The 14,832-nt window shown below is 45.8% G+C and overlaps 1 protein-coding gene and 1 long non-coding RNA gene across 13 annotated transcripts in view; one reads left to right on the top strand and one right to left on the bottom strand.

Moving 5' to 3' along the window:
• The window catches only part of smarcc1a (SWI/SNF related, matrix associated, actin dependent regulator of chromatin, subfamily c, member 1a), a 39,011-nt gene that overhangs the window by 17,799 nt on the left and 6,380 nt on the right, over window positions 1-14,832 (bottom strand). For both annotated transcript variants that reach the window (XM_049584793.1, XM_049584794.1), the window contains exons 9-11: window positions 13,877-14,002; window positions 7,196-7,314; window positions 4,173-4,303 (exon numbers count right to left, since the gene is read on the bottom strand). In XM_049584793.1, coding sequence (XP_049440750.1) covers window positions 4,173-4,303; window positions 7,196-7,314; window positions 13,877-14,002 — 376 coding nt within the window. The remainder of the gene's footprint in view (window positions 1-4,172; window positions 4,304-7,195; window positions 7,315-13,876; window positions 14,003-14,832) is intronic.
• On the top strand, window positions 4,310-7,185 carry LOC125893862 (uncharacterized). 11 transcript variants are annotated; one of them, XR_007449928.1, is made up of 6 exons: window positions 4,310-4,560; window positions 4,622-5,179; window positions 5,273-5,551; window positions 5,613-5,860; window positions 5,923-5,984; window positions 6,264-7,185. It is a non-coding gene; the product is annotated as an uncharacterized LOC125893862 (long non-coding RNA). The 11 variants fall into 11 exon arrangements; XR_007449922.1 differs by lacking the exon at window positions 5,923-5,984 and having other exon boundaries at window positions 6,357-7,185; XR_007449924.1 differs by having other exon boundaries at window positions 5,613-5,984; window positions 6,419-7,185.

The raw sequence follows: 14,832 nt of genomic DNA, 5'->3' as shown, positions 1-14,832 counted from the left end.
TCTTTCTGACTGGGAAATTTCAAGAATACCCCCATATGTCGGAAAAACAACTCGTTAACTCGGTCATAATTTTGGTAGTTGCTGACTTGAATTGATATCCACAATATTTTTCCACATGTTACACATAAACAATAGAAACATGAACTTAAAAAGGCAGAAAGAACGACAAGCAAACGTAGGAACAGGGAATTTCCATCACACTGCAGCACAACGAGCATGCAGCACAGCGTCAGCATGTTTACGTTTGAAAACAGAGAAGATGGCGTCGATTGTGTGAGACTTCTCAAAGTTTCCGAACAAGACAGTTTGCTGGTTATTTGTAACAAATGTTCCAAGCGAGTTCCACGAGGAAGGGAAAGTAGCACAAGCTTCAATACTTCAAACATGATCAGTCACCTGAAACATAACCATCGCTTTGAAGGAGTATTGAAAGCATATGAGGACGCCGGGGCTGCTAAAGACGCTAGCAACTTAAAGCCAGCCGCAAAGAAGCCACCGGGACTTACACACATTGGCGAGGCTTTCGAAAAAGTAAAAGAAATTTGCCAGAAATGACCCACGGACTAAGGCTATTGAAGATTTAATCATGGAAATGATGGCGCTTGACGACCAGCCCTTCACCCTCGTTGAGGACAGAGGCTTTTCTCGTTTGATTAACCACTTAAAGACACAGTTTACAATGCAGAGTTGCCGCTACTTTTCTGATGTGCGCCTTCCAGCTAAGTATGATGCGATCTCCAAATGTATTCACACTTTGATTGATAACAACGTGAAAGACATAAACTTCACCATGGATATATGGACTTTTGATGTCAGCCCTGTAAGCATGATGAGTCTGACCGTGCAGTGGTTAAATACAGACTTTCAACTATACAGAGCGGTGTTGCAGTCCCAGGAGCTGCCCGGCTCACAGGTACAATGATTCACCGGACTTTTGAAACTATGCTACAGCAGTGGAATATTAAGGAGATGGTGCATGTTGTCTTACGAAATAATGCGCGTAATCTGGAAAAGGCAATGAATGAGTGCGGTGTTGCAAGCCTCGGCTGCATGGCCCACTCTTTACAACTTGCTGTGAACGAACAAGCGCTTGTTTTCTGCTGCTAGACACGTGATGACCGAGGAAAGAAAGACTTGCATGCGAAAAGGCAGAGACGCTGCTTTTCATTAAAAACAAAATCTTGCCCTGATCCATCAAGAGGTACAAGGGTAGATAAATAGTTCCCCTGTAAGTCATTAAGGAACCAAAAGTTTGAGTGTTGAGAATACAGTGTGATATCAGGTCAGAACCCTCTCTCTTTTTGTCTCTCTCTCTCACACACACACAGACAGACACACTCTCTCTGACACACACACACACAGACGTGCACACTCACTCACTCACTCACTCACTCACTCACTCTTGCTGTCTCTCTTCTAATATGAGATAAAAGAACTGAACCTCATTTACCTTAGTGAAAAGGTATTCATTTGAATGGAAAAATAAGCCAAAATCCTTTAAACTTATTTTTTTTGTTACTATGGAATGCAGTTTTTCCAGTTTGTTTACACAGTCGAGTCTAACTTGTCAGTATTTTTTTTTACTGTTATTGAGGAATGCACTTTATTAATTTGTTTACATAGACATATCTAACTTGTGTCAGTGCATTATTATTTTTGTTTAAGAATGCACTTTTTCAGACTGTGTTTACATAGAAATTTTTGAATCTAACTTGTTCAGTGCAATCATTTTCTATATGTAGTTATTTTTTTTTTGAACTTCTGGAATGAACTTTTTCAGTTTGTAATCCCGATGCATGTATTTGCATCAGTTTAAGGGGCCTTTATTATTATATCAGTAAGTAATGCACCTTATTTAAATTGATGTTCATTTGAGATATCAAATGTTTTTTTTGTTTGATATCTTTTCGAAAATGTTTGAGATGCTTGCCAATATTTTTTCATTGGATAAAATAAATATCTCTTCATTTAAAGGGTCAAAACTGTTTTGGTTTTGTTTATAGTATTGATATCATGATATATATATATATATACACACACATACAGTACAGGCCAAAAGTTTGGACACACCTTCTCATTCAATGCGTTCTCTTTATTTTCATGACTATTTACATTGTAGATTCTCACTGAAGGCATCAAAACTATGAATGAACACATGTGGAGTTATGTACTTAACAAAAAAAGGTGAAATAACTGAAAACATGTTTTATATTCTAGTTTCTTCAAAATAGCCACCCTTTGCTCTGATTACTGCTTTGCACACTCTTGGCATTCTCTCCATGAGCTTCAAGAGGTAGTCACCTGAAATGGTTTTCCAACAGTCTTGAAGGAGTTCCCAGAGGTGTTTAGCACTTGTTGGCCCCTTTGCCTTCACTCTGCGGTCCAGCTCACCCCAAACCATCTCCATTGGGTTCAGGTCCGGTGACTGTGGAGGCCAGGTCATCTGCCGCAGCACTCCATCACTCTCCTTCTTGGTCAAATAGCCCTTACACAGCCTGGAGGTGTGTTTGGGGTCATTGTCCTGTTGAAAATAAATGATCGTCAACTAAACGCAAACCGGATGGGATGGCATGTCGCTGCAGGATGCTGTGGTAGCCATGCTGGTTCAGTGTGCCTTCAATTTTGAATAAATCCCCAACAGTGTCACCAGCAAAACACCCCCACACCATCACACCTCCTCCTCCATGCTTCACAGTGGGAACCAGGCATGTGGAATCCATCCGTTCACCTTTTCTGCGTCTCACAAAGACACGGCAGTTGGAACCAAAGATCTCAAATTTGGACTCATCAGACCAAAGCACAGATTTCCACTGGTCTAATGTCCATTCCTTGTGTTTCTTGGCCCAAACAAATCTCTTCTGCTTGTTGCCTCCTTAGCAGTGGTTTCCTAGCAGCTATTTGACCATGAAGGCCTGATTCGCGCAGTCTCCTCTTAACAGTTGTTCTAGAGATGGGTCTGCTGCTAGAACTCTGTGTGGCATTCATCTGGTCTCTGATCTGAGCTGCTGTTAACTTCCGATTTCTGAGGCTGGTGACTCGGATGAACTTATCCTCAGAAGCAGAGGTGACTCTTGGTCTTCCTTTCCTGGGTCGGTCCTCATGTGTGCCAGTTTCGTTGTAGCGCTTGATGGTTTTTGCGACTCCACTTGGGGACACTTTTAAAGTTTTTGCAATTTTCCGGACTGACTGACCTTCATTTCTTAAAGTAATGATGGCCACTCGTTTTTCTTTAGTTAGCTGATTGGTTCTTGGCATAATATGAATTTTAACAGTTGTCCAATAGGGCTGTCGGCTGTGTATTAACCTGACTTCTGCACAACACAACTGATGGTCCCAACCCCATTGATAAAGCAAGAAATTCCACTAATTAACCCTGATAAGGCACACCTGTGAAGTGGAAACCATTTCAGGTGACTACCTCTTGGAGCTCATGGAGAGAATGCCAAGAGTGTGCAAAGCAGTAATCAGAGCAAAGGGTGGCTATTTTGAAGAAACTAGAATATAAAACATGTTTTCAGTTATTTCACCTTTTTTTGTTAAGTACATAACTCCACATGTGTTCATTCATAGTTTTGATGCCTTCAGTGAGAATCTACAATGTAAATAGTCATGAAAATAAAGAAAATGCATTGAATGAGAAGGTGTGTCCAAACTTTTGGCCTGTACTGTATGTGTGTGTGTGTTATCAGTATCGGTTTAAAAGAAAAGTTATCATGCAGCCCTAGAATATATGATTAATATATAATAAATATATGATAATATATTCACGATACATATATAATAAATATATGACAAATATATGTTGGCTGCAGCTCGATGTCACATTAACAACTTATCATGGTTACTGTTACAAAGGTTCTTCCTCATGTCTCCTCCTCTTTCTCATGTCTCCTCCTCTCCGTCAACTTAATTATATTTAAATCAATCTGAGTTTTGGACTGTTTGTCAGAATGATGTAAAGATGGGATGATGTCACCCTGGGAACACCAGATCTTTTTCTAGATAAACAATTGATCAAATTGATGATTAATAAAAAGGTTAGTAATAATTATTCCTACTTTGGCGTTGGATGGCAAGTTGCCACGGTACATGATGACATCATTGTAAAAAACGTTCACTGAGCATGATCAGGCTGAGGAAGAGTCCATCTTAGCCCCTCCCCCGGCACGTACCATTCTTAGACATGCTGCCTTCTTCAATGCTGGCACCAGCTGAAGAGTCATCCATGTCCTTGGTCATGTCCTCCTCCGTGTCCTCCTCTTCGCCTCTGTGGCCCCGACGCTTCCAGTGAGGCCCCGGGTTCCTGACACCAAACAAAGAGTCACAGTCAGTGAGACGACATAGGAAGTGGACGTGTCTCAGACATTCAGCTGTACAGACTATAATAAGTCAGTGTTATTAGTAGGGGCTACATTAGTGACAGGACAGGAGACCAGGGGCCACGTTAGTGACAGGACAGGAGACCAGGGGCCACATAAGAGACAGGACACAAGACCAGGTGCCACGTTAGTGACAGGACAGGAGATCAGGGGCCACATTAGTGACGGGACAGGAGACCAGGTGCCACGTTAGTGACAGGACAGGAGACCAGGCCCACATAAGAGACAGGACACAAGACCAGGTGCCACGTTAGTGACAGGACAGGAGATCAGGGGCCACGTTAGTGACAGGACAGGAGACCAAGTGCCACGTTAGTGACAGGACAGGAGATCAGGGGCCACGTTAGTGACAGGACAGGAGATCAGGGGCCACATTAGTGACAGGACAGGAGACCAGGTGCCACGTTAGTGACAGGACAGGAGATCAGGGGCCACATTAGTGACAGGACAGGAGACCAGGTGCCACGTTAGTGACAGGACAGGAGATCAGGAGCCACGTTAGTGACAGGACAGGAGACCAGGTGCCACGTTAGTGACAGGACAGGAGATCAGGGGCCACGTTAGTGACAGGACAGGAGACCAGGTGCCACGTTAGTGACAGGACAGGAGATCAGGGGCCACGTTAGTGACAGGACAGGAGACCAGGTGCCACGTTAGTGACAGGACAGGAGATCAGGAGCCACGTTAGTGACAGGACAGGAGAACAGAGGCCACATAAGAGACAGGACACAAGACCAGGTGCCACGTTAGTGACAGGACAGGAGATCAGGGGCCACATTAGTGACGGGACAGGAGACCAGGTGCCACGTTAGTGACAGGACAGGAGACCAGGTGCCACGTTAGTGACAGGACAGGAGACCAGGTGCCACGTTAGTGACAGGACAGGAGACCAGGTGCCACGTTAGTGACAGGACAGGAGATCAGGAGCCACGTTAGTGACAGGACAGGAGACCAGAGGCCACATAAGAGACAGGACACAAGACCAGGTGCCACGTTAGTGACAGGACAGGAGATCAGGGGCCACATTAGTGACGGGACAGGAGACCAGGTGCCACGTTAGTGACAGGACAGGAGACCAGGGGCCACATAAGAGACAGGACACAAGACCAGGTGCCACGTTAGTGACAGGACAGGAGATCAGGGGCCACATTAGTGACGGGACAGGAGACCAGGTGCCACGTTAGTGACAGGACAGGAGACCAGGCCCACATAAGAGACAGGACACAAGACCAGGTGCCACGTTAGTGACAGGACAGGAGACCAGGGGCCACATAAGAGACAGGACACAAGACCAGGTGCCACGTTAGTGACAGGACAGGAGATCAGGGGCCACATTAGTGACAGGACAGGAGATCAGGAGCCACGTTAGTGACAGGACAGGAGATCAGGGGCCACATAAGAGACAGGACACAAGACCAGGTGCCACGTTAGTGACAGGACAGGAGATCAGGGGCCACATTAGTGACGGGACAGGAGACCAGGTGCCACGTTAGTGACAGGACAGGAGATCAGGAGCCACGTTAGTGACAGGACAGGAGACCAGGTGCCACGTTAGTGACAGGACAGGAGATCAGGGGCCACGTTAGTGACAGGACAGGAGACCAGGTGCCACGTTAGTGACAGGACAGGAGATCAGGAGCCACGTTAGTGACAGGACAGGAGACCAGGGGCCACATAAGAGACAGGACACAAGACCAGGTGCCACGTTAGTGACAGGACAGGAGATCAGGGGCCACATTAGTGACGGGACACAAGACCAGGTGCCACGTTAGTGACAGGACAGGAGACCAGGGACCACATAAGAGACAGGACACAAGACCAGGTGCCACGTTAGTGACAGGACAGGAGATCAGGTGCCACATTAGTGACAGGACAGGAGATCAGGAGCCACGTTAGTGACAGGACAGGAGATCAGGAGCCACGTTAGTAACAGGACAGGAGACCAGGGGCCACATAAGAGACAGGACACAAGACCAGGTGCCACGTTAGTGACAGGACAGGAGACCAGGGGCCACATAAGAGACAGGACACAAGACCAGGTGCCACGTTAGTGACAGGACAGGAGATCAGGGGCCACATTAGTGACAGGACAGGAGACCAGGTGCCACGTTAGTGACAGGACAGGAGATCAGGAGCCACGTTAGTGACAGGACAGGAGATCAGGGGCCACATTAGTGACAGAACAGGAGACCAGGGGCCACATAAGAGACAGGACACAAGACCAGGTGCCATGTTAGTGAAAGGACAGGAGATCAGGGGCCACATTAGTGACAGAACAGGAGACCAGGGGCCACATAAGAGACAGGACACAAGACCAGGTGCCATGTTAGTGAAAGGACAGGAGATCAGGGGCCAGTTGCAGCAGTCTTGCACAGGTAAGGTGTATGCAGGGGTGCTTGTAGTATTTTAAATTATTTGGGGCCCCTTGATCGGCCCCTGTTTGATAAACCAGCTGTATTTTGATATCGTAATATTTATCACCATATTTACATGAGAAAAAGTTTCAGTTGAATCAGTTTATGTTGAGTGAGTTAGAATGTGCTGGGAGACCTGGCCCCCTGTCATGAGCCAGATTTGGCCCACGAACCATAAGTTGAGCATCAGAGCTGCTTACACACTGGTGACCTTTTTCTCTATCAGGTACAATCTGAGGAGGAAACGGTGTGTTCAGGACAGGAAGTAACACAGGATCTGTTTGAGTTTGGGTTTTATCCTTCATCATTCACAGACCAAGTTGTAAAAGACAAATATTCAGCCTTTAAATCTTGGCTCTACATCTGGATATAAAAGGGAAGATGAGAAAGTGGCATCCTTACCCCTTCTTTCCTCCCTTCTTGCGGGACTCAGCAGGAGTGCTGGGCGGTGAGGGTGAGCGCCTCCTCTTCTTCCCCGCAGAGTTGGCCTTGCGCTCCTTGCGATCGGGTGTACGGGAAGACTGATCAGACAAACGCCGTGCAGCGCAGGGAGCGAGGGATGGAGGATGAGAGAAAGAGCGGCAGAATGAGAGGATGGATCGGTTTCACACAGAAGGAGGGGGAGTGGTGGGAGAACGACGGCGGCAGGGGGTGGGGGGTGGGGGGGTGGAAGGGGTGGGGTGGGGGGTGCTGTGGTGGTGGAGGAGACAAGCAGGGTTCCTGTTTCCTGTCGTTTAATTCAAAATACAGAGCTACAGGGACGATGTTTGTCTGTTAACGTCGTCCTGACTCCCTCATCTGCCAAGATCCAATTCTTCCACTGGATTATAATGAAAACAAGTATTGATTAGGAATGGGCAGCACAAGCAAAAACACTATTCGAAAATCATGGCAACTATTCAACGATTTTTTTGAATAATCCCCCCCCCCCCCCCCTCGGAGCCACGCACAGAGATTCATTCATCATTACGGCCGGGCTCCACTGGCTGCAAAGTGTCACGGCGTATTCATTTGGGCTCCACTGACTGCGTACGGAAGCGACACATAGAGAAGCCAGCGGGGTTGTTTACCGTTTGCTGAGCCGAGAGGCTGCCTGTAGGCTGCATGAAATGTTAAAGCATTTTCCACCTAAGTTATTACATATATTTGAGTTACCTACAAGTTAGAAAAAATAATAGAAGAGCCGCATAAAATAAAAAGTTGTCACGCGACAGATGGGGGGTGTCACGCTGCTCCCGTTGCTAGTGCAGCCGCTGTAATTGATTAACAGGGGGGCGAGCTGCTACGGGACTCGCGCTGCAGACGTGTCGTGCCGCTGACAGGCCCGGTGGACCCCGGCCGTACGGTTCCTCGTCGCTTCCTGCGTGCCTCGCTCTCAACTGACTGTGCATACTTGTTGTAGACGTGTGATACGCAAGCTTTGCCTCACAGAGTTTGCACTGCACCTCATTTTCGTTTATTTTGTCGAAGTTGTTCCACACGGAACTTTTTGATGACTGTAGTAGTCTCTGCATGTTTCTCCTGTTTGTAAAAGAGCATCAAACTAGCTGGTAGCCCATCTCACACCGCTGTAGCAATCCTAGACTGCCCTCATGCGGTTAGGAGCTGAATTGCATGTCAAATAAAGGGGGGAAATAAGACGGCGAATAGTAATAGTCGCATTAAAAAAAAATCGATTTTTCAAAATAAAATGACTATTCGAAAATTGTGACCTATCCCTAGTATTTATGATCAGTCAGATGATCTTCACTAATGAACACCACAAACTAGACCAAGGTCACATAACCCAATGTCATCGCCGCAACCAGGCCGTAAACAAACTACACCACGGTCACAAGACTCAACGTTACCGCCACAACCAGGCCGTAAACAAACTACACCATGGTCACATGACTCAACGTTACCGCCACAACCAGGCCGTAAACAAACTACACCAGGATCACATGAATTAGCGTCACAGCCACAACCAGGCTGTAAACAAACTACACCACGGTCAGATGACTCAACGTCACCGCCACAACCAAGCCGTAAACAAACACCACGGTCATATGACTTAGTGTCTCCACCACAACCGGGCGGTAAGCAAACTACACCACGGTCACATGGCTTAACGTCACCGCCACAACCAGGCCGTAAACAAACTACACCACGGTCACATGATTCAACGTTACCGCCACAACCAGGCCGTAAACAAACTACACCATGGTCACATGACTTAACGTCATCGCTACAACCAGGCTGTAAACAAACTACACCACGGTCACAAGACTCAACGTTACCGCCACAACCAGGCCGTAAACAAACTACACCACGGTCACATAACTCAACGTCATCGCCACAACCAGGCCGTAAACAAACACCACGGTCACGGTCACATGAATTAGCGTCACAGCCACAACCAGGAGGTAAGCAAGCTACACCACGGTCACATGACTCAGTGTCACCGCCACAACCAAGCTGTAAACAAACACCACGGTCACATGAGCGTCATAAGCGTCACAGCCACAACCAGGCTGTAAACAAACTACACCACGGTCACATGACTTAACGTCACCGCCCCAACCAGGCTGTAAACAAACTACACTGACCTGGAAAACCTCGCAGCCATTTTTATTTGTTATAGTGCAAAATCCAACTTATAAAGCTCTAAATGGTCAAGCTCCGTCATATCTTAGAGAGCTCATAGTGCCTTATTATCCCACCAGAACACTGCGCTCTGAGAACACAGGGTTACTCGTGGTCCCTAAAGTCTCCAAAAGTAGATCAGGAGCCAGAGCCTTCAGCTATCAGGCTCCTCTCCTGTGGAATCATCTTCCTGTTACGGTCCGGGAGGCAGACACCGTCTCCACATTTAAGACTAGACTTAAGACTTTCCTCTTTGATAAAGCTTATAGTTAGGGCTGGCTCAGGCTTGTCCTGTACCAGCCCCTAGTTAGGCTGACTTAGGCCTAGTCTGCCGGAGGACCCCCCTATAATACACCGGGCACCTTCTCTCCTCTCTCTCCCTCTCTCTCTCCTCCTTTGCTAATACTCATGTCCTGTTACTGCATGTCACTAACTCGGCCGTACTGCATGTCACTAACTCAGCTGTATTGCATGTCACTAACTCGGCTTCTTCTCTGGAGCCTTTGTGCTCCACTGTCTCTCAGATTAACTCATATCACAGCGGTGCCTGGACTGCGTGACGTGTGTGGTTGTGCTGCTGCCGTGGTCCTGCCAGATGCCTCCTGCTGCTGCTGCTGCTGTTATCATTAGTCACACTTGTACTGTTATTATACACATGATTATTGGCACATATGTGTACTATCAGATATTAATATATACTATCAACATATTGTACCACAATAGCCGTAATTATAATTATAATATCATTACTTTCATTAATGTTGTTGTAAGCTACTGTCATTACCGTCTGTCCTGCATCTCTCTCTCTCTCTCTGTCTGTCTCATTGTGTCATACAGATTACTGTTAATTTATTATGCTGATCTGTTCTGTACGACATCTATTGCACGTCTGTCCATCCTGGAAGAGGGATCCCTCCTCAGTTGCTCTTCCTGAGGTTTCTACTGTTTTTTCCCCGTTAAAGGGTTTTTTGGGGAGTTTTTCCTGATCAGCTGTGAGGGTCATAAGGACAGAGGGATGTCGTATGCTGTAAAGCCCTGTGAGGCAAATTGTGATTTGTGATATTGGGCTTTATAAATAAAATTGATTGATTGATTGACACAGGTCTGGGCGATATGGTCCAAATTAAAAAAAAAAAAATCTCAGATTTTTTCCACAACAAATCCGATTCACGATTTAAATCGCAACCAGTATGTAAAAACGTTAGACACTTGCTAGCAACCGTCTGTTTAGGAAAGAAAAGCGTATAAATTCACAGTTGGGTTAGTTGTGACGTAGTAGTTGTAGATGTAGTAGTTGCAGTAGTCGTAGATGTAGTAGTTGCAGTAGTCGTAGACATAGTAGCTGTAATAGTCGTAGACATAGTAGCTGCAGTAGTTGTAGTAGTTGCAGTTGTCGTAGTCATAGTAGTTGCAGTAATTGTAGTAGTTGCAGTAAGACGTAAACGTAGTAGTTGTAGTAAGACGTAGACGTGGTAGCTGTAGTAACTACTTGCAGTAAAGAGGAATTTAATTTAAATTTAAATTTAATTTTATATACTTCATTAATCCCTGAGAGGAAATTCAATTTTTTCACTCCGTTGCCATTAACACACAGGTCTGAAAGACACACACATGCACAAACAGGACCTATACATGCACAAAGTGGAGAGATGTCAGAGTGAGGGGGCTGCCTTGGTCAGGCGCCCCGAGCAGTTGGGGGGGGGGGCAGTGCCTTGCTCAAGGGCACCCCGGCAGTGCCCAGGAGGTGAACTGGCACCTCTCCAGCCACCACGCTCCGTATTTGGACTGGACGGGGACTTGAACCGGCGACCCTCCGGTTCCCAACCCAAGTCCCTATGGACTCAGCTACTGCTAGGGTTGGGTCGGTATGAGGGAAAAAAAATTTGGTCCGGTTTTTGTGAAAAACCGCCTCAAGTCGGTAATACTGTATTTTCGCCACTTGGGGACGCAATTGACTCATTTAAAATAAAAAACGACAATAAGACAACAGAGTGACAGTAACACATTATTTCTTTTATTCCTTACAAATAAATTTTGCAGCTTACTCAATCAGTGCAAACAAGGGTTGCCTCCTTTGTCTGGCTCAAAGCCAAAGTGTTGCCATAGTGGTGCATTCTTTGATTTCTTCGAGACTAAATTGTCCGCCATTATCGACTCCCCGTCACTATTAAACAAACTCCAGGCTGCAGTAGAGGCCTCGGCGCACTCGCACCTCCTAGCTCAGTCCCCGCCCCACCCCCACCCCCCTCTCTCTCTCCTGCTCACTGTGCGCTTGGCGAAGAGGTAGAGACAGGTGCTCACAGACTCGGGCGTACTATAAGCGGAGTCGAGCGCACCTCCACGTTGTAGTTTCCTGTAAAAATGTCTGTGAAAAATCCCCATGATGTGAAAAATACATGCTGAGCAGTCTTGTGTGATACTGGTGCGCGGAGCGGAGTCCGCACGGTCGTGCTTTGCGTGCACAGAGCTTGCGGATGTCTGCTTTTACCGGGCAGACCTCCGTGGAGTCCGCTCCGCCTATGTTCTGCTCAAGTAAGCGGCCTGGTCAGTAACAAAAAAAAAAAAAACCCGGTCCAAGACGGAGTACCGAACCGAACTGGTATTACCGAGAACCGACCCAACCCTAGCTACTGCCGCCCCTAACCCCTAACCCACCCTAACCCGCCCCTTTATGGTTGTGCGTAGACCCTACGCACGTAGCCTAAGCACGTCGCCTATGCCGTTGTGAGCATTTTTACTTCTGTGGTGGTGTGTCTGTGTCACTCTGCAGTTACATCTCCAAAACGGTTGGTGGCGGAGGTTTCTGTGAAGTGCTATAAAGTTCAGTTGATTCAAAACACACCCAAAACACACATTAAACATGGCTTAATAGAGACAATTTCAAACACAAGTACAGAAATTGGCTTCACTATAACTCGCAGCATTGACAAATCTGTGTTAATCCGGACACATTTTCCCCACAAATATAACTTGCTTACGTTATTAGCACAAGCCTATGGCATTTTACATTGTATAAATTAGCCTAGCAGCTAGCAATCTTTTCATCTTATCATAAAACCAGGGACAACGGCAATATCTAACAAAGGTAACGGCACACAGTTTGGCTCCATTACAACTCACAAGGTTCACTGACAAAACAACTGTCTTACACTAAACATGTTTTTTACACAAATACAAAATGCTAATGTTATTAGCGCCAGTCTAGGGCATTCTGCATTGTTTAAATTAGCTTAGCGACGAGTGGAGATTTCCTCTTCTCATGAGAGACCTGGATAAATCCCTAAGTGTAAATCCCTGAAGGATAAATCACACACAAGACTTAAAATGCTATTTTAGTGGAGGTTTTACTGTCTTCACAATTTATTGTTTATCTGTGAAATACAAGTAAATACAAGCTTCGTTTCCACTGAGGGAAATGGTGTCACTATACAGCGACAGACAGGAGGTCTGCGTCACCGTGACACATAGTTACAATTCTGGGGAGGTGCATGTCAGGCTACGGCGTAGGCTCCACGTCGACATAGAGCCTATGCTGTAACCTACGCGCCGATTCAACACAGAAATATAAAATGCGTGGTGGTTGTAGATATAGTAGTTGCAGTAGTCGTAGTAGTTGTCGTAGTAGTTGGAGTAGTCGTAGACATAATAGATGAAGTAGTCGTAGTAGTTGAAGTAGTCCCAGACGTAGTAGTTGTAGTGAAAACAAAACAAACAAAACAAAAGGTGAACGTCTCTTCAGCTTGTGTTGGGGGGGAAGACGACAGTAAGTGCTAACATGCTAACTCATCCCTGCAGCCCTTGGTGTGTTACGGTGAAAGATTAATCTGCCGTATGTTATCTTTAGCTGACTGATCCTCACCTAGCATCTGCTTTGTTTCGATCACTGCTGTTTCCTCTGAATCAAAGCAGCTTTTGATTGGTTGGGATTATGTGGAAACGTGATTGGCCAGTCGACTTCATGTTAGCAGAAACTGTGAGGGTCATCACGAGGAGTCAGTGACCAAAACAGAGTGTTTTCATCTCTAAAGTCTTCCACATGACATTCATGTGTAGTTACTAATCCCTCTGTATTCACCAGCTCTAGTTTGATTTTAAATCCTGGAAATTAATAATTTTCCAAAATTGGACAGAAACCCTGAGAAACAGCCGAAGGAGACAGAGAGTGAGAAAAGGTTGGAAAGGATGGGCCAGACAGAGGAGGACGACACGCCATCCACAGACACATGCAACAACACACACAATTACAGAGAAAACACACACACACACACACACACACACACACACACACGTCTACACAAACCAGCACTCAGTTTGATGTCGATGGATTGATGAAGTGTGAGCAGTCTATTCATGTATCTGAAGAAGAGTGTGTGAGCAGTCTGTTCATGTATCTGATGAAGAGTGTGAGCAGTTTCTGTCTTCTGTGCTACGTTCGAACATCAGGAAACAAATATCTACCTCCTCTTCTTTGGGAAAAATCCTCTGGCGGACGCTGACGGGCTTCTTATTCTCGTCCACCTCGTAGTCTTCTTCGTTCATCCACTCATTGAAAGCGTCAGTGTCTAAAACCCACCTGGCGTGAACCTGAGTGGGAAATGATTTGTTAATCTTTGAATCCTCCCTTCACACCGCCGCCCCAATCTCTTCTCATCGTTTAACACTGACAGGGATGAGGTTTAGATCTCACAGCAGCCGTCACAGTTAGAAATACAAAACGATTTCAATCTCTACAAAATGTCCTTATTTTACAGACGCAGTGTTAACCTTAACATGTTGAATAAGTCCTTATTTTACAGACGCAGTGTTAACCTTAACATGTTGAATAAGTCCTTATTTTACAGATGCAGCGTTAACCTTAACGGCTTGAATAAGTCCTTATTTTACAGGCACAGTGTTAACCTTAACCGGTTGAATAAGTCCTTATTTTAAAAGCGCAACGTTAACCTTAACATGTTGAATAAGTCCTTATTTTACAGGCGCAGCGTTAACCTTAACGTGTTGAATAAGTCCTTATTTTACAGGCGCAGCACTGACCATAACGGGTTGAATAAGTCCTTATTTTACAGGCGCAGCACTGACCATAACGGGTTGAAGAAGTCCTTATTTTACAGGCGCAGCGTTAACCTTAACATGTTGAGTATGTCCTTATTTTACAGGCACAGTGCTGACCATAACGGGTTGAATAAGTCCTTATTTTACAGACACAGCGTTAACCTTAACGGGTTGAAGAAGTCCTTATTTTACAGACATAGCGTTAACCTTAACGGGTTGAATAAGTCCTTATTTTACAGGCGCAGCATTGACCATAACGGGTTGAGTAAGTCCTTATTTTACAGACACAGCGTTAACCTTAACGGGTTGAATAAGTCCTTATTTTACAGATGCAGTGTTAACCTTAACATATTGAAGAAGTC

Source organism: Epinephelus fuscoguttatus, linkage group LG8, assembly GCF_011397635.1.
Source record: "Epinephelus fuscoguttatus linkage group LG8, E.fuscoguttatus.final_Chr_v1".
In the NCBI taxonomy this organism is placed as follows: Eukaryota; Metazoa; Chordata; class Actinopteri; order Perciformes; family Serranidae; genus Epinephelus; species Epinephelus fuscoguttatus.
Note: the sequence above shows the minus strand (reverse complement) of the source record. Positions and strands in the feature narration are given on the sequence as shown.